Here is a 22,100-nt window from a genome sequence, read left to right as displayed (position 1 = left end):
GCCTGGATGGTGTTCCTGAAAAGAAAATGAAATAGTCGTTCCATCTGCTCTTTCAGCAGAAACCTTCAGCAGAGGCCTTCTGAATCTACCAGATAACTCATCCATTAGCAGCTATGATTAAAATGGGATTAGAAGCCTTCACTAGCTCGAGTTGGCAGCTCTAAGGGATTGGCACCCAGGACGGATGAGAAAGATATCCTGGGGTATATGTCGTGTCCATATACCCCATAGGTCCATAAAGGCACCTAACTTCAGACATGGCATTTGGTATTTAAGCTGGGGGAGGAAAGACCACCTATGTGAGTACAACCTGCTCCATGGGGCTTCAGCAGCAGGAAACCATTAGACTTGAGATAGGACTGGTTCAAAATAAGCTATAGAAATACCTCCGAGGGGCCTCTCTAGTGGCACAAGGGGTTAAGATACAACCTGTGAAGCTGTCTGCAGCCTCTGCAGCATGAATTCGATCCCCAGCCAGCCAGGGAGCTACCCACATGGCGCAGCAGATCTCTCCTGATTCACCTGCTGCTCCCCTCAGCAGTGTGTCTCAGTCCATCCACCTGTTCTGTTCCCCACTCTGTCTCTGGTGAATCCTCTCACCCCCCACACCTGGCCTATACCCCAGTTCTTGTTTGCATAAATAAATCTTCAAAAAAAAAATACCTCTGAGAAGCTGTGCAACTCCCAGCTATGGCCTGGGACTGAACCACCTTTTTCCATAGGGAAGGTTCACTGCCTAGGATTAGCTCAGCTACCTCACCCTCAACTGATGCAGAAGGCTTGTCCTAGGGTGGAAGAGGAAGTCTAGGAAGCAGTCAACACCCTAAGGCTGACCCCACTCTGGTCCCTGACCCATCAAGTTGAGTCCTGCCTTATATTTAAGATACTTTTATCTGCTGAAAACTGACAGTATAGTTTAGAAAACAGTCTTCAAGATGAACTGTGTAATAGCCAGCAGCATGAGTTAAAATATTGCCCTGCTCTCCTCCTGGGGAGGAGGTTCCAGCACTGGGCTTCCATCCAACAGAGCCCAGACCACCAGTCTTCACTGCAGTCTGTCCTCTGGAGAAACCTTAATTCTTCCTGTGAGCTGAAGTGCCAACCACACAGGGGTTGAAGCACCTGTGCAAGGAGAAAACATCAGAAACAAGCTGTGCGCACACAGTCATCCACACCAAAACCTCTCTCCGTCTGCAAATGGGAAGCAGCTGCTATGTCGGGACATGTGTGCTCAGGCCATGAAAATGATGTTTTTGGCTTTTGAGGGGTTCATTTATTGACTGTGGCATGTGAAAGAATTCAAAGCCATGTCGTAGAAAATAGTGGGATTCCAGGAGGCTGTGCAGGCCATGACTTTTAGGGGCAGTTGGGTTAAAACTGATTCCCTCCCGCTCAAACTTCTTGAAAGAAGGTCCTTGCTCCCCTCCCAAAGCAGACATCCATTTCTTCCTTCCCCCAAGGCACAAACAGCATTAGTTAAGGCTTACCCATTTCAAATCATTTGCTCACAAGTCATGTTTGCCTTAGGCTGTGTACATTCCAGGATTGTCTTAATACCACTGCATCAGATGGTGGTATTTGAGGTTCGGGAACAATTCAGGACCTCAGAAGAAACAGGAAGTAGGGTAGAAATGACAACATGGATGTTTTGCTCAGTTTACTGAAATGGGGGTGAGAGTAGGGAATTGAGCCAGATTTAGGCCTGCTTCAGACCAATTTTCAGACTGCTTTAGGGGGATCGAGGAGGAGCCTACACGAGCCTACTCTACCTGCAAAAGGACAGTCATGGTTCACCTCCCAATTCTGTGTCCATACCAGGAAAATCATTTTGGTTTTTAAAAAAGACTTACCTACCATGATTTCTTTTTTCTACAAACTGCCTCTGGGAATCACTTTCCAACAAAGACTTAAGCAATTCACCGGGGTAAACAAATAGGAGATAGTATCTAATTTCTAACCTAGTGATCCAATGCAGTTATTTCTTCTAAGAGGTTATCAAAATACTGTTACCAGCTTATTACCACATACTGACTTTGTGTTCACACCTTCCCTAGCAAAGCATACTCTCCCTTAGGGTCCATTTATTAAGAGACACCCCCCAAAAAATTCACTGAAAAGGTTGGAAGTGCCATTTTATGGAGAATTTTAAGTTAAATGAATGATTTTTCCAATCTTTTTTGCTTTTTACAGAAATGACTTTCACTACATAAACATAAACAGCACCCAATTCATTTTCGTAGAGAGCAATGGACGCCTCATGAGATGAAAAACTCTCTTTGGCCTCAGAATGAGTTGGCAGCCAAGCAGACCTCCAATGTATCCTTCTGTTGAGCAGGCATGGCCTCTGGGTACTGCTTTTCTTCACAGAACAGTGGGACTATCTTACAAACCCCTGGCAGGAGACAAGCATCCAGTGTAATTTTGCAGGTGATAGAACTGACCATGGTGGCAGTAAATTGCCTGACACTGGAGAACTCAGGATGGAAGTGGACTCAACAGGTGTGGTTACATCTCACCAGGCCATAGCTTGTGTGTAAGGGACACTCCTTCACACATGCAGTTTCCCCAAATGCCCAAGGGAAGCAATTCCTGCAACACAACTGGCAAGAACACAGCTGTCTCCCAGCACTTCTGAATATTCATGGCATGAACAGAGCATTTGGAGGTGACACTGGCAAAGGAAGATGCTTGACCCCACAGTTAGTGTCTGTCAGCACAACCATTGGGTCAGACTGTGTAATCTACCTTGTTTTGCCCCCAAAACTAACATGCAAGGTTAGACTGAAGATACAAGAGCATAATACATCAAGGGGTTATTAGCAGGGAGGTGTTATTAGAGAATGAGGGTGACATAGTATTTCCAGTCATGCAGTAATCGTAAAGGGAGCTGGAACAGGCTAATTCAGCACTGATTTTCCTCTTGGGTCACCTGTTCTGCCTCTTTCTGTAGTAAAATGACATCAAAGGAATCTCAACTTGCAATTTAGGAGGGCAGGGAAAGTAAATAAGTTACCTGTGTTTGAAGATTTGAGAAGTGTTTCAAGAGGATACTGCCCCTTAAATCCTCTTAAACCTGAGCCTAAATTGGATAGTTTATAACCCTAAGGAGGGTGTGTAGGATGGAGTATACTTGTTGCATTTCAAATAGTGGAGAAAAAAATGTGTCTGCTAACCCTATTATCCCATCACTGCATTTTTTCTTTCATTTTTATGCTGGACTTGGGACAAGTACTTGCTAATTAAAGTGGGGTCAGCATCTGAATTTGATCTGTTCCCTTCCCCCTGCCTAGATGAACATCTTGCATGCTGCATGTCTGACTGAGACAAGCTTGGGCATTGCTGTGGGGCAAGGGAGTAGTAACTCGCAGATCTCACCATTTTCTTGCATGGTCCCTTAGCAGGCCGTATGTATTCTCCTGACTCTGAACTTGGCTCCTTTTTCCCCTCAGAGCCTTTCTACTCTTCAAGGGCCAAGGAAAACTACTACCTTCTGATTCTTTTCACTATCACAGCCCACACTGGTCATATTCTCTTCAGAGTTCCCTTTATTGTCAAAATCTCTTCATTTTGCACGTGACTGCTTTTGTAATTCTTTCATGGATTCGATTTGTAACTCCCAGATCGACTATGTTCCTGAACAGTAATTTGTTTTATACTTATTGACCGCCCAAAGTTCTTGGCTCAGGATAGAGGCTTCGTGGCGATTTTCTAGTTGATTAAAAAGCTCCTAGGGTAGGTCATACCGTATAAGTCTGTGAGGTTTGTAAGTCCATGCTGTTCTGAATTAAGTTAAATGCTGGATGAACTACAATATGATCCTGGTTTTCCTGTGTGTGTGGTGCAAAGACAAAGGCTGGGGAGAATGCAGCCACATGTCCGCAGCAATCTGTGTACTAAGATAAGCATAAATTGCTTTTAATTGATGACACTCAGAACTTATGTAAAGTGCTTATAAAGATTATATTTAGTTTACAGGAATAGGGCTGGTTTAACAGAAATCCTGGGAATGATTGAGGTGATGAAACTGGTAAGATTATAAATGTCTCAATACAGTGAAATGGGAAGTTGACAGTGACTTACATTTGGGTGTCTATGGTTCTTCCTGGGTCAATCCCAATGTTTGCCAAAGTGTATTCCAAGGAACACCTAGCCTACCACAGGTGTTGCATTTAAATAATATGGAAAGCATGCACGCTATCAATGCCTTTTGGAAATTCACACTGTCCATTAGAAATTTATAATGAATATTCCTACAGCAAAGGAATCTGTCTCTGATCTACCTAGATTTATAAACTTTTATGAACATACAATCCTTTTTTTCCTGTCAGAATATTTTCCATAGTATAATGCCTAATTTATCTCTAAATAATAGATTGTTTTGAATATCTTTGTTTTGCTTTTGTATTAATATTCCCTTGGTTAAATGATCCAGAGAGGTAACAAGTTAGAGAATAACTCCTTTTATCCAAACCTATAGAAATATTTTACCAATATAATATGATTTGGTTGACTTTCCTTGATTGTAACAGCCACCAGTATCCATCATCGCTTAATTCTTTGTTTTAAAACTTTGACATAATGGAAAAGCAAATGAAAAAACACTTTGTGAGCCCAAATTTATCCAACCTGCTCTGGAGACCATTCTTAAGTGGAAAGTTAGCATGTGAAACTGTCTTTAATTCTGCATGGGTTTTTTTTAATCTCCACAAGTTTTGTGATTTTTTTTTTTAACAGTGATGCTGATAGTCGAGATCGCCCTAAAGCACATTTCCTCTCCCCCAAACATTGTTTTAAAACTGTCCCAATAATGAAAGGTTGCAGAGGCTGACCTAAAATGTCAGTAATCTGTGTATAAATTGAGATGTGCATGCTTATATCTGAAACTGAATTTGCATTACACCGTCCGCATTCATTGTGAAAGAAGTCATAGTGGCCTGGTGGGAGGGCAGAACTCAAAAGGCTGGCAATCTGCTGTGCCTTTACTTCTGCTTCTCCCTGCCCTACAGACCAGGCCAAAAACAGATAACTTGTTGAAAGAAAAAAGGGTGGGCAAGCATTTGTTTTTTCAAGAATGTTTCACCTAGAATCTATACACATGTGAAAATTTTAAGAGGGAGATTAAATATTAATAAAGCAGATATGAAGCACAATATAGATGGTTTCAAGCAGGATTTGGGCCAGTAAAGGCATTCTCTCTCCTTGAATAGCCATGTAAGATGTGGGATTACCTTCAGCTAAAATTGATACAGCCAGGATTGGTAATTAATGATAGGATTAGCTGACTTCTGTATAATTGGCTACCCGAATCAAGATTTTGCCTCAATTGTTTTAGAAAGTATGACATACAAAACTTGGTTCAATGTTAATAAAGCTATCTAAATCTCTCTTCAGCTAAAAATATAGTATGCTTCACCCCAGTATCTTCTTTATTCATTTCCTATATACAGCTTTCCTATAGTAGAGATGATCTCTTAGCACTGTGTACCTACATTTGGCTAAGTGCCAGCTGCACATGTAAAAGGCAATTATGCTCTCTGCTAGAAATTTACATTGACCCATGGTTACACCCAATACAAGTTTCAGCTGTTTAAATTTCCAGGTGACTGACACACACAATCATAAATGAAAACCAAACAGTGAAAATAACACTGATTGTACCTTCCCATGCTGTGAGAACAACACTGCACAGATCCAAGCTTTGGGCTCTAGCCTGGTGTGCAGAAGTCACTGAGCTCTAGAATGGCCTGTCTGAGACCATTCAGAACACCAGCTGCAGAGACTGATTTTGAAATAACACCTGCATGTGGGACTGAAGGTCATGCCCATCATCAGGAAGCCAATAGATCAAATAAAGAAAAAGAAGGAAACGTCTAGTTTTGCTGTACATTCAAGATGAGAATCTTGTTATCCCTGTCTTTAAGTACTAGGCAGTGGGGGGAGCTTCTAGCAACTGGGAGCTTTTAGAGGTCAGGTCCTATGACCTCATGTAGAAATCCCCAGCAACCAGTACTATCTAGTGTTATGAGCTGACACAAACTAGAGAAAATATTTCAGCTGCTGTGTGTCCTGGAGAAGTTGCCCAAGCTTTGGTGTACATACAGATCACTTGTTGAATACAGATTCTGGTTCTGGCGTGGGGCCTGAGATTCTGAATTTCCACCAAGCTGGTGGGAGAGGGTTTGCATGCTGATGCTGCCATCCCATGGAGCACACTTTGAGGGTCAACATTCTGAAGGATAAGAAAACTGGGGGAAACACCTACTTAAGTTAGGAAGCTGCCTCCATGCCCCTAGATTCCCATCCTCACTCCCCAGGGAGGGTAGCCATGACAACAGCCTTAGGGCTGGTGCCTCCTGTAGGGCAGTGAGGTCTGGAGGCCCTGATTAAACATGCCCTTCTCTTCCCCCAGGGGAGGAACGCCCCCGGGAGTCCCCAGGCCCAGCGGAGGCCCAGGCACCGGCTGGGGTGGAGGCCGGTGGGAGGACGAGCCACCACTGCTGGAGATGCTCGCAGGCGCAGCTCAAGAAGATTTTCTGGGGCGTGGCCGTGGTGCTGTGCGTGTGCTCCTCCTGGGCAGGCTCCACGCAGCTGGCCAAGTTGACCTTCAGGAAGTTCGATGCTCCCTTCACCCTGACATGGTTTGCCACCAACTGGAACTTTCTATTCTTCCCGTTATACTACGCGGGGCACGTGTGCAAGTCTGCAGAGAAGCAGTCTGTGAAGCAAAGATACAGGTAGGTAGGCGCCTCCGATTGGCTGCCTCCTGCCTTGGGGCTGTTCTCCTTGGTGTTGCTGCTGATACATGGCCCTGGCGGTGGGCGCAGGGACTGGCTGGTGGGAAGGGTTGTGAGAAGTCAGTGTCTCCTGCTGTCTTAGTGGGGCTAGAATGGGAGTTCTCTCTCCCCTCAGTGGTAAACACCTGTTCCCACCCCACCCTCGTCCGCTCTGCAGACCTAGGGACTCCTTTAATATGAAACCGAGAAAGACCATGGTGGGTCCCTAGAGCTGTAGAAGTGGGAGAAGTCTAGCTCTGTACCCTTCCTCAGGCAGGGGTGAGGAACGTGATTCCATGGAGTCAGGCGACATGGCTGACCTTCCTGGGTGGAGACATTCACTGAAAAAACTTGATGCCTCATTCCCTTTTAACCCCCAGATGTTTCTTCCGTTAGTCATGTGATTACGTGGGACTGGCTGTGGGACTGGCTATGTGGCAACTTAGCTATCAGAATCAGTCTGAGCTCTGTTGGCTATAGGTTCTCACATGGAATCCAGTGGAATGATGTCTCTTTCCAAAAAAAGGCCAAAAGCCCTGGCCCCAAACCTCGGCCTCAGTATACAGCAGGGCTACCCCTCAAACTCAGGGCTCAGAATATCAGTCTTGTCTCTGGGTCCTCATGTTAATCACTGGACCTCAAGGTTGCCAAAGTGGAGACCTCAGTGGGCTGTGTCAAGGACATGCTGCCAACCCCAGTCAGATCTACTCAAGATAGAATGTTCAAGGTGACCAAGTAGTGGACCTTTTGTCCAGGAGGTAGGGAAAAAACCTGAAAGTTGAAGACTCTTCACGCCTTCATCAATGGTTTGGAGGTGTGAGGCACCAAACTTAAGTGTTCAGAGAGAATATGACTCCTTTAAAAGACAAGTTGTATATCAAAGCACTAATTCTAGAGGAAGGGGCTCTGACTGAGCTTGGATTGAGACAAGGTCCCTTAGTGAAAAGGATTCAGAGCAAACTGGGAGACAGGGCATGTGGAAGCAGAGACCCCAGGCTGGGGCGTTCTCAGTATGGGCTTAAACCAATGACTTATGGACTAGCCAGAGATTTCTAAAGAAGCATTTAATGCACCTCCCTGGAATAGCAATCTAGAGCAGATAAAAACAAATAGGCTCAGAAACTTCAATAAGGTCCGAGATGTTCCCAGAGGCACGAGAAAAATAATGGCCTGCTTCAAAGCCCAGGCGGGAAAAAACATACTCAGTAAATGATGTATTTAATAGTAAAGTAGCCCTATGTCTATTTAATTTGTAATCAGGAGTTAACCATCCTTTAGACTGACTAGAATATTACACTGCTGCCTCTACCCAGGGGGGAAAAGTGAGCTTTTGTGCTGTTTCTTGACAGAATATAAGATGACATGTTCTCTTCCTATTTCCTGCAACCACATGACCTCACGAGCTCTAAAAAAGGGCCTCCCCTAGGACCTCCCCTGGTGGCACAGCGATTGAGAGCTGGGCTGCGAGGCTGCCCGCAACCTCTGCAGCGCCAGTTCGTTCCCCAGCCACCAGCGAGGGTCCCACAAAAAAAGGACCTCCCCTAAAAGGCAGTGCCAGCTGCTACACTAAACATGTATTCTAGACCTGACCACCACATGTATTAGAACAGGACTGGCCTTGTGGGCCAGTTGTGTTGAAAACAACACAGAAGAAACCAAGTGGTTAAAGGTTCCAGGTAGGAAGAGGAAATGAAAGTTCATTAGAGAGAATTAAACATGAACGACATCAGGACCTTGATTTCAACTTATTGTCTTCCTATGAAAAGTATCTGGGTAGAATCATGTGGTGATTCCTTCGTCAACTGGAGGAAAATGGCAGGCAGGGATGATCACTTGATTAGTGAGGTCCATTCAAACCTTGCTCAATGGCTTATAATAAAGCTTAGCTCTGCCTCTTTAAAAAAAAAAAAAAAAAAAAAAACAGAAAGCCATGTACAGTTGCAAGCTGTGTTAACAACCTTAGGTAGAGCTGCTAATTTCCCAGTAGCTGGATATGTACGTTAAGCCAGGCACAACGTTGGAAGGATGAGAAGATTCTTTCTCAAAAAAGGGAGACGTTTCGACATTCCAAACTTTACCCAGTCCTAAATTCACAACTGTCACAATTCAAATTGGGAGTTCTTTAAATAGATGGTAGGAAATCAAGGAAAAATGAAGTCGTGTCTTTTTTTTTATTTTTAAACTTCTAATTCCCCAAATTATATTCTAAGTTCACAGAAATAAAACACACAAATCAGTGGAACACAGCGGGGAGCCCGGCAAACCCACCCCAGGGGTGATCAGAGCAGCAGGGAGGCACTGGGAGCAAACATGGGGCACGTGCTTTCTGTCAGGGGCGCTGGCCACCCACGGGGTCACACTCAGGAACGACCTGACCCCCACGTTCCTCCAGGACACAAAATGACCCGTGCAGAGCTCTCCACCCCCAGCCCACCCCGCCCTGGGTGCCCCCTTTTTTGTTTTTGGCCAACATTTGCATTGTTTTTAATTCAATATTAGTTTGCTTGATAGCACGAAAAAACGATTTACCGAGAATTGGGAACAAAAACAGGAGAACCAGCACTATAAGCAAGGAAATGCCAAAGTTAATGAAGGGGGGGAACCAAGCGGTTTTTGTGGTGTACTGCTATAAGGAGGCCAGCAAGGAATCGGCAACCTCGGCAGGAGTGGAGGAAGAAACATAAGCTAAACTAATTGCCTTAATAATATCATCCTGAAGATTAGCAAGATCCAGGGAAACATTCGTATTATCCCAAACTCCTAGCAAATGATTTTCAACATTATTCCAAGAAATAGAAGATGAGTTATAAACATGTGGAGTAACACAAATTCATTTACAATCAGAGTGACATTTAATGGTCAAGTGAGTTTTGATATACTGAATTTGATTACCAATATACAAGTGTTTCCTCAAGAACATTTAAACTAGCCTTAAATTTTTTTATCTAAGAGCATAAATACCAAAATTATCATACCAATATTTCTCTAGATCTACAGGCAGTATAACATAAGGAGATTGATAAACAATTACAAAGATAATCTGTCTACATTATTTTAGGCATTATTTAAATCAACAAGCAAGGTTTTACACAAGGGAACAGAGGGAGGCGGATTGCTGCGCAGAGTGGCAGAAGTTGGTGGCAAAGTAGGACTGGTCTGTGACTCCTCAAGTCTCAGTCGGTGAAGAGGAGGAACCAAGGTGTCGGATTAGTCTATCAGGGATTCAGATGGGTGAATTAGCATCCTGAAAGGGCTTCTCATGTAACTCACTGGACGGGTGCTCAGTTTTTTGACAAACAGATGTTCTTGATGAGCCTCTCCTTCAGGCTCTCCTCTTCAGCCATCCTGGTATCCAGGAGGTCCTTGATGTGCTACTTTACAACCTCCGCTCTCTGCAGCCGCTGGTATTCGGGGATCCCATTTAGTTCCCCTATTTCCCGCAGGTGCGTCAGGGCTTTCTGGAGGCACACTATGAACTCCTCCGCCAGCGCCTCACTCCTGCTCATGGCAGACGCTGGGCGGTGGCATCAAGGCCCGAACTGCTTGCCATGTGGCTCCCAGCTGCCCTGCGAGCCTTTGGCCCCCGCGGAACTTTTCCTGAAGTCGTTTCTTTTTTATGCATTTATCAAAGTTAGTGCCAGAGAGAAGACATAGAGCCAGCTGAGATGTGTTGCTGTCTGAAAGTATTTCGGCAGGGTGCTGAGGAGACAGAGAAACCTTGTTTGGAGAGGGAAGCTGGACAGATAAACCTGTTTTTCTTGGTTGCTCCAAGTTCCACCCAGCCAGGCTACATCCCCTGCCTGAAGCTGGACAAGTAAGCCACAGCAGAGAGGAAAGCATGTGTCACCTAGCACAGGGCTCCTCAGTCTTGTTGAACAGCAGATGCTGATTCAATAGGACTGGGGGGATCTGAGATTCTGCTTTACTGACCTACTCCTGTAGGATGTTGGTATCACGGGCCCATGGGCTGCATTTTGGCTGTAAAGGCCCTATTATTTAGTCCTGCTACAGGTTTTGTTAAACATTGCTGATCTGACCCAAATGTAGGAACCAGGACTCACCAAATGACCTCCTACTGACCACCTAAGTGACTCCCTGGAGACTCCTGGTCCTTTGCTACTTGCAAGGTGGTGGTCGGAGGGACTCCACGGGCAAGTGATTTAAGCTCTGGAAGCCTTGGATGCTCATATGTAAATGCAGGTGGTGACACATGCACCAGTTTGCACAAAGCATTTTTGTGTGATCAAATGAGACAGCATCCATGTTGGTGTCTAGAAACTCTGAAATGCCATAAAAATGCAGTGCATTTCTGAAATGCATAGAAATTGCCCTGTGATATCTTGTGTGGGTTTTGTGGAAAGAAGTAGCCTTGCAGTGGCCTATTTGAACGACAAGAGTGGGCCTTAAAGTGATGCTGACTTCTTCGATGTCATGTCAACTTGGGGCCCTACTGGCTGCACAAGGCATCGTAGATCTGACCAGGGCTGCTTCTAATCAGGCACCATTGTGTAAAATTAGTGAGAATGTGAAAACCTCCCATCCCAAGTGTCCTGGGTTTTCAGCATCATGCATGTGGCCTCCCCCATGAGCACCCCTAAAACATTCTGGAGTAAAGTGAGCACCTCACTTCCCCCACCTTTTCTTGCTGACAGCTAGCCTCAGGGATGCCCCAAGGAAGCAGCAGTGTCCAGACCCAAGGTGGGTTCTGGACAGAGCTCGTGGGTGTGTGCAGACTGCAGGCATGACCTGAATGGGGCTCAGCTCCCAGGAGCTTCCTGCACACCTGGGCACCATGGAGGTACTGGGAGGAGGCCATGTCAAGTGTGTGGACCTGGAGAGATGGTGGAGGATCACCTTCCAGCCCCTCTGACCCTGGGACAGGAAGACAGCTTCCTGCCACACCCTCTGCACCTGGCTGAAGCAGATCTGGAGCACTTAGAGCTCGGTCAGAAGACCTTCCAGGAATTTCTGTCAGCAGTGACCTTTTCATAAGCAAATATTAGAACCTTGTGCTTTTAGGAGGTTCCCCCCCAAAAAAGTGAACGATCCAGTGGGGACAGATGTTTTCCTCTGTCCTGTATCATTTCCGGCTTCTGTAAACTAGCCAGTGGGCTCCATTGCACAAATACAGAGAAATGTTCTCAGCCAAGAAAGGGAAAAGGGCAGTCAGTTTTGATGTCTTTCATCTACAAGGGCCCAATGCGTGTGCAGAGCTGCACAGACTAAAGCGGGGTGCATCAGGGGTCTGGCAGCTGTAAGTTCCAATTCTAAAGAGCAGAGTGGAGCAGCTGCCACCTGGGGGTGTTCTGGGGGAAGATGTCAGTGGCACATTCTCTGCTAAGGCACTGGGGATACAGGGGTAGATGGTTCTTACCCTCAAGAAGTCTACAGTTGAGTAAGAGCCAAATAGCCCAACCAGATGGGGATATCAACCGGGGGCTCTGGGGGAGAGGAGCAGGTGCACTGCTGAAGCACAGGGTACAGAGCTTTCTTAGAAGACCCAAGAATAGTCTCTTGAAAGGATCAAACATTCCTGTGGCAGCAGAAGCAAGTGAAGAACAAGAGGCTGGTCAGTCTGAGGGTACATGACATGGTGTGGGAGGGGAGTGAGGCACCAGAGAAGACAGGGCATTGACAGCAGACCCCATGAGCCTCCCACATCCTACAGAGATATGTGAATCTGGTGTGACTGCTGGAGGTGGGGGCACAGAAGGGCTCCTGGCAGAGAAGTGCTCAGACTGGATCTTGAAAAACCCTGGGGGTCGCCGGGTGGGGGGTGGGGTTTCCATAGAGCATGGAGAGGAGGGCAAGGCTGGAGGCCAGTGAACAGCCCTGCCCCTTGCTCTGCCCGTGTTGAGGGCGAGCGGGTGGGGTGGAAGGCAGTGTTTCTGCCTGGAGGAATTCCCAGTCGAGCAGGAGAGGCCCCCATGAGTCAGCAGGAGCTATAAGGAGGTGCTGGGTGAGCTGGGCAGTAAGGACGGGGCAGAACAGATATTATAAAGTCAGGGCTTTGGGTGCCACACCAAGGGGCTGGGCTTTGTTCTGTAGGCAGAAGGCACCTCAGGAAGCGCTGAGGAAGGACTGAGTCCTGCTTCTCAGAGCAGCTTGGATGCTGAGCGCTAATTACAGAGCTAGTTGCGGAGCAAGTTCCCTTACCCCTACATATCCCAGGGGGACTATGTGTGGGGTTTTATTTTGGGAGGAGAGGCACCTATTTCCTGAGCCAGAACAAGAATGTTGAGTGTACCTCTTAAAGTATTACAAGGTCCTTGTTTTGAAACTGTTTCTTCTTTAGCCTCCAAAGCAAACATTTATGTTGATGAAAACTTTTCCTGGGGTCATTTTCTCACCAAATTTGGGCATTCTGAAAATCTTCTTTCCAGGAAACACTGGTACATGATCTTTAGGGAATGTGAATGCACTGAGGCAGCCCAAATTAGTGACACCCCTGCAGGCCTCTGCCTTCCTGGCTCAGTCAGGAATCTTCCTAAATGCAAGGGGACAGGTTTCTTACACTGGGCCCTGGACATGTTCTGACCTGCTGCTCCTGTCAACAGTTCTTTGTAGGATGAGGGAACTTCATCCTACAAGGAAATATTCCTTGATTTGCTCCACAATCTGTTAAGGGTTTCTTTTTTGCCAAGTACTGTTATTGTGGCTAGGAATACAGAAATGACCAAAGTAAGCGAAAACCTTGCCTTTGTGGAGAGTCTCTCTGAGTGGGGACACAATATGCCAGCTATGGCTGAGGGTTACGGAGAAAGACGGTGATAGGTGGGGAGGTTCTGATGGCAGGCTGGGGATCGGTCTGTCTGAAGGGGCCTGTGGTTAACTGAGCATCTCCCCCTTTCCAGGCCCTAAACCCTGGCTTAGCCGTGGTGAATCACTGGCTTGCTTATTTCTTCTCTTCCTGTACCTATTCCATGAATCCTATACCTAGGCTAAGGATATTACTACTCACCCTTGGGCCCCAGGACAGTTTGGTGGCAAGGAGGCCTGCCCCACTTGCCCTCCAGTGGGATCCAAGAGCTCTATTCTTGCCATCAGCCCGGGGAGCTCAAGCAGTGGGGGGAGGGGCAACAGGGCCTTCCCTGAGCATACCCCTTCTGATTTGCAGCAGTCTTGGCTTGTCTTAGCTCCAAGAATCAACCACTCAGCAACAAGCTACACCCAGAGCTCTTGCAGTTGTGTTACTGCTGCAGTTGTTTTTACAACTGGTTTAGAAAAAATGGACAAAATATTTGGGAACTGTAATTTTAAATTTGGCACCTGTCCTCTGTGCATAATCTCTGCTGTCAACCACCAAGCAAATATCTTTGTGGCAGAAGATTTCAGTCAGGCTTGCTGCTGAGACAATGCACTTCCCTCCCTGCCTGTCCCCTCATCTACCTCTTCCTCTCTCCCATGCACACAGCTATCTGATCTGCAAACATAAGGCACCATCACAGGACAGCCTGCAGTCAGTGCTCTGAGTCCAAGTGGCAAGTCAAAATGGCTCCTGGTGTCAGCAAAGGAAGAACTGAGGGGGTGGGTGGCTGATAAGTTTATGTAGACTTTAAAATATTCAAGGACATTGAATCCTTGAGACTGTTCTTGTGCCCCAGATGTGACAATGCCCAAGACATGTGCACCAGGCCCCACCACTCTGCAAGGTCTTCCCCTCTGTCCCATCTTCACAGTAAGGATGAGCTCATTTGTTTCCCTTTGGAAAGCACCCAACCCCACCACCACCTCTCAGCTAAACAGCTGCTGACTTCATCCCTGGTGAAATTCAGTGACAGCCACACACCCCCATGGAGGAGTCCAGAATATTCCACAAGTGATCTTTCAGTTTTCACTGAGGCAAGTAGTTAATACTTGTTCTCATGTACCTCAGTCATCTGTTGGTCCCCCTGTTAGGAGGTCTGTTAATCTTCAAATGACACCAGGATTTCTCTTTGAAGTTTAGCATTTGAAGGATTTTATACAATTCAACCTTAAAATTGCAGCACTTGTCTAATTCAGTGGCAGCCGTGATAAATTTCCCCATGCAGTTTCATTGAAATTTTGCAAAACGTCAGTTCCCAGGTTGTTTGTGGGTTTGAAGAATGGCAGCCAATGTTAATATACCCCCACACTGGACTTAGCAATGTAAGATATAATAACAATTTTAATATTAGGCACCAAGGTCCTTTGAAAACATATGCAGGCTCAGTGCCACAGAAGCATGGAGAAGGCAGGACAGCTTCCCTGAAGGGCATCTTCTACCTAGTGGGCCTCGAGGAGCTAACATTTGTACAAGTCAGATGATGACTAGCTCCAGGCATGGCAGTTAGGAAGGCGTCAGAGGCAAGGGCAGGTGTGTGAGGTGCAGAAGAGGGCATGTTGCTGATGTGATCAGGAGGAACAGGCCTACTCAGCCAGTTTTGAGGCATTTCTTTCCACATAATTTTGAGCTGTAGAAGTATCTCTCAAGCACACTGACTATTTTAAACCTCATCACATTAAGGAAATGATCATTTGCATAGAGATCTCAAAAGATCTGAAAGTGACTGAGTTGGATGAGAGTATCCCCATAATCAAAGAGGCCATGGAGGCATAGAGAAAAGGGGTATGAGGTTTCTATTCTCATCAGTCTCCAAATATGCTACCAGGAAAGTAATGGGTCAGTGCTTTTCCTCATAGGGAGGAGCATGGAGGCAGTGCTTGAGCAGAGTGGAGTGATGGGGTAAGAATGCCATGAGTCTATGATGGCAGCACTGTGAGAAAATTATGTACAGAAGCAGACTTGCCATCCTAGCACTCAGCTTTGCCTTTACTTGACTATATAATTGTAGACTAGTCACTCTAAAACTCGAAGCCTCATTTCTTATCTGTAAAATGGAGTCCCTGAAACAGTTGGGATTGCCCTTCTGGATGCTCATAGCTCCTATGTAGGTCTTGTTTTTGAAATGAACCAGAATTAAATGTGATTTTCTATAAAACCCCAAACTGCTTGGTCCTGACATTTTCCTCCTCATCTTGACTCCAAATGTGAATCCCAAAACACAACGGTGGCTTCTGCTTTCTATACCTCCTAAGATAACGATGGTGGTGATGCTGAACAACCCACCACAGGTAACTGAGTCTTTCTTGTGATGATTCATATAAGCCCATGTAGCTGGTAAGAAGCCCACAACTGGGAGGACAGCATGCCCTGTCATTATGTAGGGCTGTTGGGGAGGGCACACCTCCTTAGCAGAGGTGAGCTGTGAGATAAGTTATGCCAGGAAAAGGGCAGAAAACTCTGTGGCACATGGCCATTGCCATGTCATTCTAGAACATGAGCTGAAAGCCAGACATGCAAGGTGATTCATCTGTCTAGAAATCAATATCTATCCAGTTCTTGATGCTCTTAGGTTTTATGAAAGCTAAAAATGAAAGGAGGTGGGAGGAGTGCTTGAAGCAGATGCATCCTCGTAGCACCATTTTCTTCCCCTGGCAGCACCTTAGTCTTTATTGTATACAGCTCAGAGCTAAGTTAGAACAGCTACCCTGTCCACAGGAGCAGACACTGGAAGGGCTTTCCAAGCTCACTATCCCATTCAGCACTTGGACATCGGGCTATTGTACCCACATCAGGCCCCAGGGATACAGAGAGGAACAGGGTCATATGGCAGAGGAAAGAAACTCCAGGCATTGAAGTGAGGCTGATCAGGTGCTCAGATCCACCACTGAAAATCTGTGTGACCCTAACTCAGTTACTTATAGGTGCACCTTTCATTTCAGTGTCCTTATATTTAAGATTGGGGCCAATATGTCTGGTTTTCCCAACTTTACAGGCCAGCTGCTTGAGCAGTGACTCCTGGGGCAGTGTGAACTGGAATTCTGTGCCTTTACTGCACATGTATTTCTTTGAGCTATTTCATTTCTGTTTGAACCACAGAATAAGGGGACTTGGGGCACTTATGTGGAATGTAATATAATGAAATAATGTAGACTTAAATCTTCCTTAGCTAAGAAATTGGGAACCTGTGGGAAAAGCCATCCCTGGAAATTGTTATGCCTGGTTATTAAAGCAAAATCAAGCCAAAGCCCTTTACAGAGTTGGTGTCTGAGATCAGTGCTTCAAACTCTGCACCCCCTTCATCAAAACACATTTAAGTTAAGCTGGAGCCAGAACAGACCAGACTAGGAACCTAACCCAGGCCCTCTTGAACCAATTCTCTTCCCTCATTACCCAAACCCTTTCAAGTCTGCTGTCTCCAGTGGAGGATGCATGGCAAAGTTCAGAGGTGTGTTCTGGCCTGGGTCGTCCTGTTTTAAGAGGTCCTGACCATCAGTGACTCAGAGAAGGTAAACAAGGCCCTGCAAAGCTCCTTGCTATCGTGAGTGCCTATGGGCCTAATCATCATGTTCTACACCATCTAGATGAGTCTTTCACCCAACAAGACAGAACTGGCCAGAATCAGCTGCCTTTTCTGATGTTCGTGCAAATTCTATTCTGGTGCTTCCTGGACCTTTTAAAATAGAATTATAGTAATCACATTCACCTCCTCGGCTGTTTTCAAAGTAGAGAGAAAACAAAATGATTTATGTACTTAATGTAACATTTAAGAGTACATCAGGATCCTTTCACGCTTTTCTTATCTAAGTGCCTTACTTTATGACACTTACGTTTAATGTGTTACTCTCAATCATAAATTATTTATAACAAAATAAATTAAAAGCACTGGAAACTAAAGCTCCCTTGTTGCAGGAACACATCAGTTAGAACCATTATATGGCATTATTTTGCTACATGTTTCTCTTGGGGGGAGGGGGTGATTGGAAGAATTTTTTTCAAAGAAAGGCTTTTAAGTCTCTAACAGAATGGGAACAGGCTTGTTAATATTGTATTATGAATTAGTGTTTGGGGTGACTGCATCTTTAAAATACTTACTAGTTGTTTAAGTGCGTGGTTTGATAAAAGTTGATGTGTTTAAGCCCAGCTCAGAGTAACTTTGCTTGAAAAGATATTTTCACTCACAGGGTGTGGAGGGAATTGACAAGGTGGACTAAGAGACATACATACATGGGCTTTTTGCCGAATCCTTTCTGGATACTTGAGGCTAAAAAGACCTTTCCCGCAGAGGGGGCATGGGACAAACCACCAGCTCCCAAGAGTCCTAGCAGGCTGTTGGTGTTCAATTGTGCCCTGGAGCATGGTGGGCCTTGAAACCTTTCTGCCGCAGAGATGGGGAACTCCAGAACAAAGATCCCTGCCTCCTCTGATCCTGTGTAAGGTGGCTGCAAGGAAGAGCTGTCCAGCCAGGGACAACATCTAAGTGATTTCTCTCTAGAATGACAGCTAGGGAGCCAATGCAGATAAAAGGAGCAAGATTTTTTTCCAATCTCCTCTTCCCTGTTCCTCTGAAGGCATATACAGAACTCCTAGGATTCAAGGGATGGCAGAGCCACATACAGAAAGAGAAGCCCCAAGTGGTAAAATGCCACCTGTCCTCCCATGACATGAATCAGAACTAAACTTTAGTTGTGCCAAGCCTCTGGATGTGGGGTTTGACACCCAGCAGCTTGCCTGGTGCTGATTAGTAGTGCTCATCTTCCCACCCCAGCCCAGAGTTCAAGTCAATCTGCAGCCTCCATCCTCAAACATATGCACTTGGACATCCTAACTACCCAAGAGCCTCCAGGTGACTTTATTTTTATTCTGAATATAGTAGGACCTTGAATACCATCATCTCCTTCAATATCATTCCTCATCAATGTTACAACAATGTTATTTAAGGATCTTGTTTCTTTATATGTAGTTTCACTTAATGTCACTGATAAAGTAACATTTCCAAGAACTTAAGTGAGGATACTACTTAATAAAAATGTGTTTCTAAAAACAGCAGCCTCTAACTACAAGGACAGGGATCTGTCTACCTTGCTCACCAGTTTATCCCCAGCACCAGGCTCAGTGCCCAGCATGGAATATACAATTAATAGGCACTTGAAGAAAGGAGGCAAAGAGGGAAAATGAAGAGTCCATTGCCTGGACAATGTCAATATTGTCATCCTCATAGTCACAGAATGAACTTGCTGAGCTTGGCTTCCAGCAGGTACTTCCCCAGGCACAGCCCTGAGAGAGACTCTCTATCCTTACAAGAGGTGGTTCCCCAACACCAATTCTGAAAGACTTCTTCAGTTATAAATTTATTTTTAGGAAAAAGAGTTGATTACTGGACATTCTTTGGAGACGACTTAGGTCGGAAATGAGCAGACGTGAGCTCAGGGGGTGCCCCTGAGTTCCTTTATCTGAAATGAGTAAAATCTCATCCTCATGAAGATTCAATCTGTTATACTGGCTAGAATTTTATTCTCTTAAAACTATACCCACACTGTATCCCAGAGGGAGAAACTTAAGAGGATTTGTGCAGTTAGCTTCTTAAATGTCTGGTGGTTGATGCTGACTGTCACCTGTCACCTTCTACCTCAAATGGCACTGTCAAACTGGGCACACAGCCTCTTCGGGAGCCTGAGCTTCCTCATAGCATGACGGCCAGGTGACTCTGACTGCTTTCATGATGCTTCAGAGCCCCAGTGGTGAGGACCACAGTGGACGAGTGGTCTCATTCCTTTTAGGGCCTGGCCTCAGAAGTCACCAATGACATTCCAACCATGCTCTGTCAAGGCAGTGACAAACCTTCCCAATTACAACCCCTCAACTGAAGGGTGGAAAGATTCCCTGGAGGAGGAGGACATAGCATGAGAGGTATTGTTGCCACCACCTTTGGAAAACACAATCTGTTCCAAAACTAGACTAAAAAACATTGTTTGAAGAAGAATGTTAGATTTGCCTGCTAGTGGTGTTGCTGGGCTCTCCAAAGCAGCCAGTGCTAGAGATTTGGGGTTTAGGAGGTAGAGAAACTCTGGAGAAGGATTCTACCTGAGAAGCAGCAGGTCCTCATGGAGCCTCTTTCTGTCCTCACCTAGGGGAGAGGTGGCAGTGGGCGTAGCTGGCCTTCAAGCCCATCTACTTACAGAGGTCCCCAAGTCAGATGTGTACTTCAGGTCCCCCCAGACTTCAGCTTCTGGCTCAGTCACCTTCTTTCTCTGGGAAGCAGGGCCTTTATCAGTAAAGCAGAAAATAACATCAACCTGACTAAAGAAGGCCAATGAAAATGAATGGGAAACAACTCTGGCATTACCAGATTATAAGAACTGCTGTCCAGGTCATCTCCTTTGTTACCTTTGCCATACTGACTTTTCCCCCTTTTAAATGTGTGTATTATTTTTATGTAAACAGTGCTCAAGGACTGCAGTATTACAGGCCACTGACAACACCATAATTTATAACCCAAGTCATGTCCTTTTATGCACTGAACTGCCAGAAGCCCTAGCATTAACAAAAACCACACATAAGACAAATATAGCCATTTGATGAGTTAAGGCATGAATAGGAAATTGCTCCCAGAAGCAGCAAGGACACAGAGCAAAGTGTTAGTGCGGCTCCGTGGGTTGAGTGCTCTGGAAACTGGGAGACCTTGTCGACTGCTATGTGTATGCCAGTCAGGTGGTACAGGGGAGGGGAAGCCAGGCCATGGCACTGTCCTCAGCCAGGGCAGGACCCAGGAGAGGCAGCAGATACAGCAAGATGTGATGGTCTCCAAGGAGAAAAACCACACTGAGCCCAAGATCTGGCAGTAGCCCATGTGGCTGGAAACCAAAATGTGGAACTAAATGGGATAGAATGCAGACACCAGCAATGACTTCTAAGCAGTTCAAGGCTAAATGCATGGGCACTAGTGCTGATAGTCTGAAATGGGAAAGAGAGAAAACAGGTAGCAATGGGTTTTTTGTTTGGTCGATTGGTTAGTTGGTTGATTGTTTTGGTTGACTAGTTAGTTTTTGGTTTGGGTGTTTGGTAGAGAAATACTTTCTTCTAATAAAGCTCACACAGGGAAATGCTGTACAGAGAAACAAATTCAAAAAGACCTGCTCTGGCTGTCTTTGAAAGTCACCGATCTTTCCCCCAACCCTGTTTCTGTTCTTCTTGTTCAGATGCTAAAGCTAATTGCAATTACTGTTCTTGCCAGAAGACCCACATCACAGCCCAAACATCCAACTCTGTTCTTTAGTGTCACTTAGATGAAACACATGCCTTCCCCCTCCCCTATCCTTTCAGAGCCGTGGAGACCCTCCCCCCACCCCAGAGTAAACACCAGGTACAAGCATCACCAGTGCGGCTGAGCAGACTTTGATACAGATGAGGTGTTCTGGGTTTCATCGGATAGTCACTTGTGTGTACCTGGGACAAGAGGGGCGGGTTGCTAGTGCTCTGCGTGAGTCGCAAGGAACCTTCCTACAGGCAATGGCTCCCTCCCGAGACAAGTCACAAACTCCAAAATACATGCAGGGAGTTGCTTACAGCCACTGTGCAATCCTCCTGGGAGTGACAGGAGACCCATTCCAAGAGGGGATGGGCACCGTATCCCCATCAGGAGACTGGAGTCTCCTGAAACTCTGGTTGCTGCTCCTTCTAAAAGGGTCAGCTCCACACAAGAGTCATCCTTAGCAGCTCCAGGCATGAAGACTCAGATTCTTCCACTCAGTTCCCTCTCCCTCCTTTTATACATTTCTAGCTTCTTTCCTATATCCCATGCAGAAACTCTCATCCCCTCATGTCCTCCAGCAGGAAGGCCAACCTACATGTGTGCCTCATATCACTTGGGACCACTCATCTTATTTTACTGGAAATAAAAGTAGACCCTGCAAGTTATGTAGACATCCTGAGGGTAATAGGCACTTTTGAATTTAAATACTCTATCCCGGTTCACAGTTCATAGGTGGACTTGACACTTCAGGCCAGGTAGTTCACTGATATCACAGGTGTCCCTAGCAGAATGATACAGACAGACCGTGGTGCTTACTATCCTGAGGGGCTGTAGCCCCCCAAATTGAGTGTTCTACAGAATACAAGTAGTACAGTATATTAAGCTTCTGTGGTTGAAGAAATTTGTGAAATGTGTTTTTTTTTGTACTGCACAACTTCAGTTGAAACACTTCTTTCAAGTGTTTATATGCACTTATAAGGTCCCAGTGCACACTAACGTGGAGTATGTCCTAAACTATTAAATCCTTAGTCTCTTTACACTGAACAACACATGTAATTCCATTAAGCACATTTTTGAAGATAGTTAATTTCAAAGAAATGAAATGTATGAACCCTAAATGAAAGAGATGTTGTATGTGGTACCTGGTGAGCCTGGTGGTATGAGAGGTGCAGCATTTAGTCAGGACAGAAGCAAAAGTAGAGAGAAGGCTATATGGGGCTGGTCCCCCAGAAGGAGGAGGCTAAAGAGGAACCCTGCTTAGTACCAGTGA

At 45.6% G+C, this 22,100-nt stretch overlaps 1 protein-coding gene across 2 annotated transcripts in view; it reads left to right on the top strand.

Annotated features, from left to right (window-relative positions):
• SLC35F3 (solute carrier family 35 member F3) overlaps positions 1-22,100 on the top strand; it is a 341,959-nt gene that overhangs the window by 245,630 nt on the left and 74,229 nt on the right. For both annotated transcript variants that reach the window (XM_054694987.1, XM_037510404.1), the window contains one exon: positions 6,410-6,734. In XM_054694987.1, coding sequence (XP_054550962.1) covers positions 6,410-6,734 — 325 coding nt within the window. The remainder of the gene's footprint in view (positions 1-6,409; positions 6,735-22,100) is intronic.

Source organism: Talpa occidentalis, unplaced genomic scaffold (assembly GCF_014898055.3).
Source record: "Talpa occidentalis isolate TD23 unplaced genomic scaffold, MPIMG_talOcc4v2.1 talOcc4.14, whole genome shotgun sequence".
Lineage (NCBI taxonomy): Eukaryota > Metazoa > Chordata > Mammalia > Eulipotyphla > Talpidae > Talpa > Talpa occidentalis.
The sequence above is the reverse complement of the archived record's forward strand: the minus strand, read 5'-3'. Positions and strand labels throughout refer to the sequence as shown.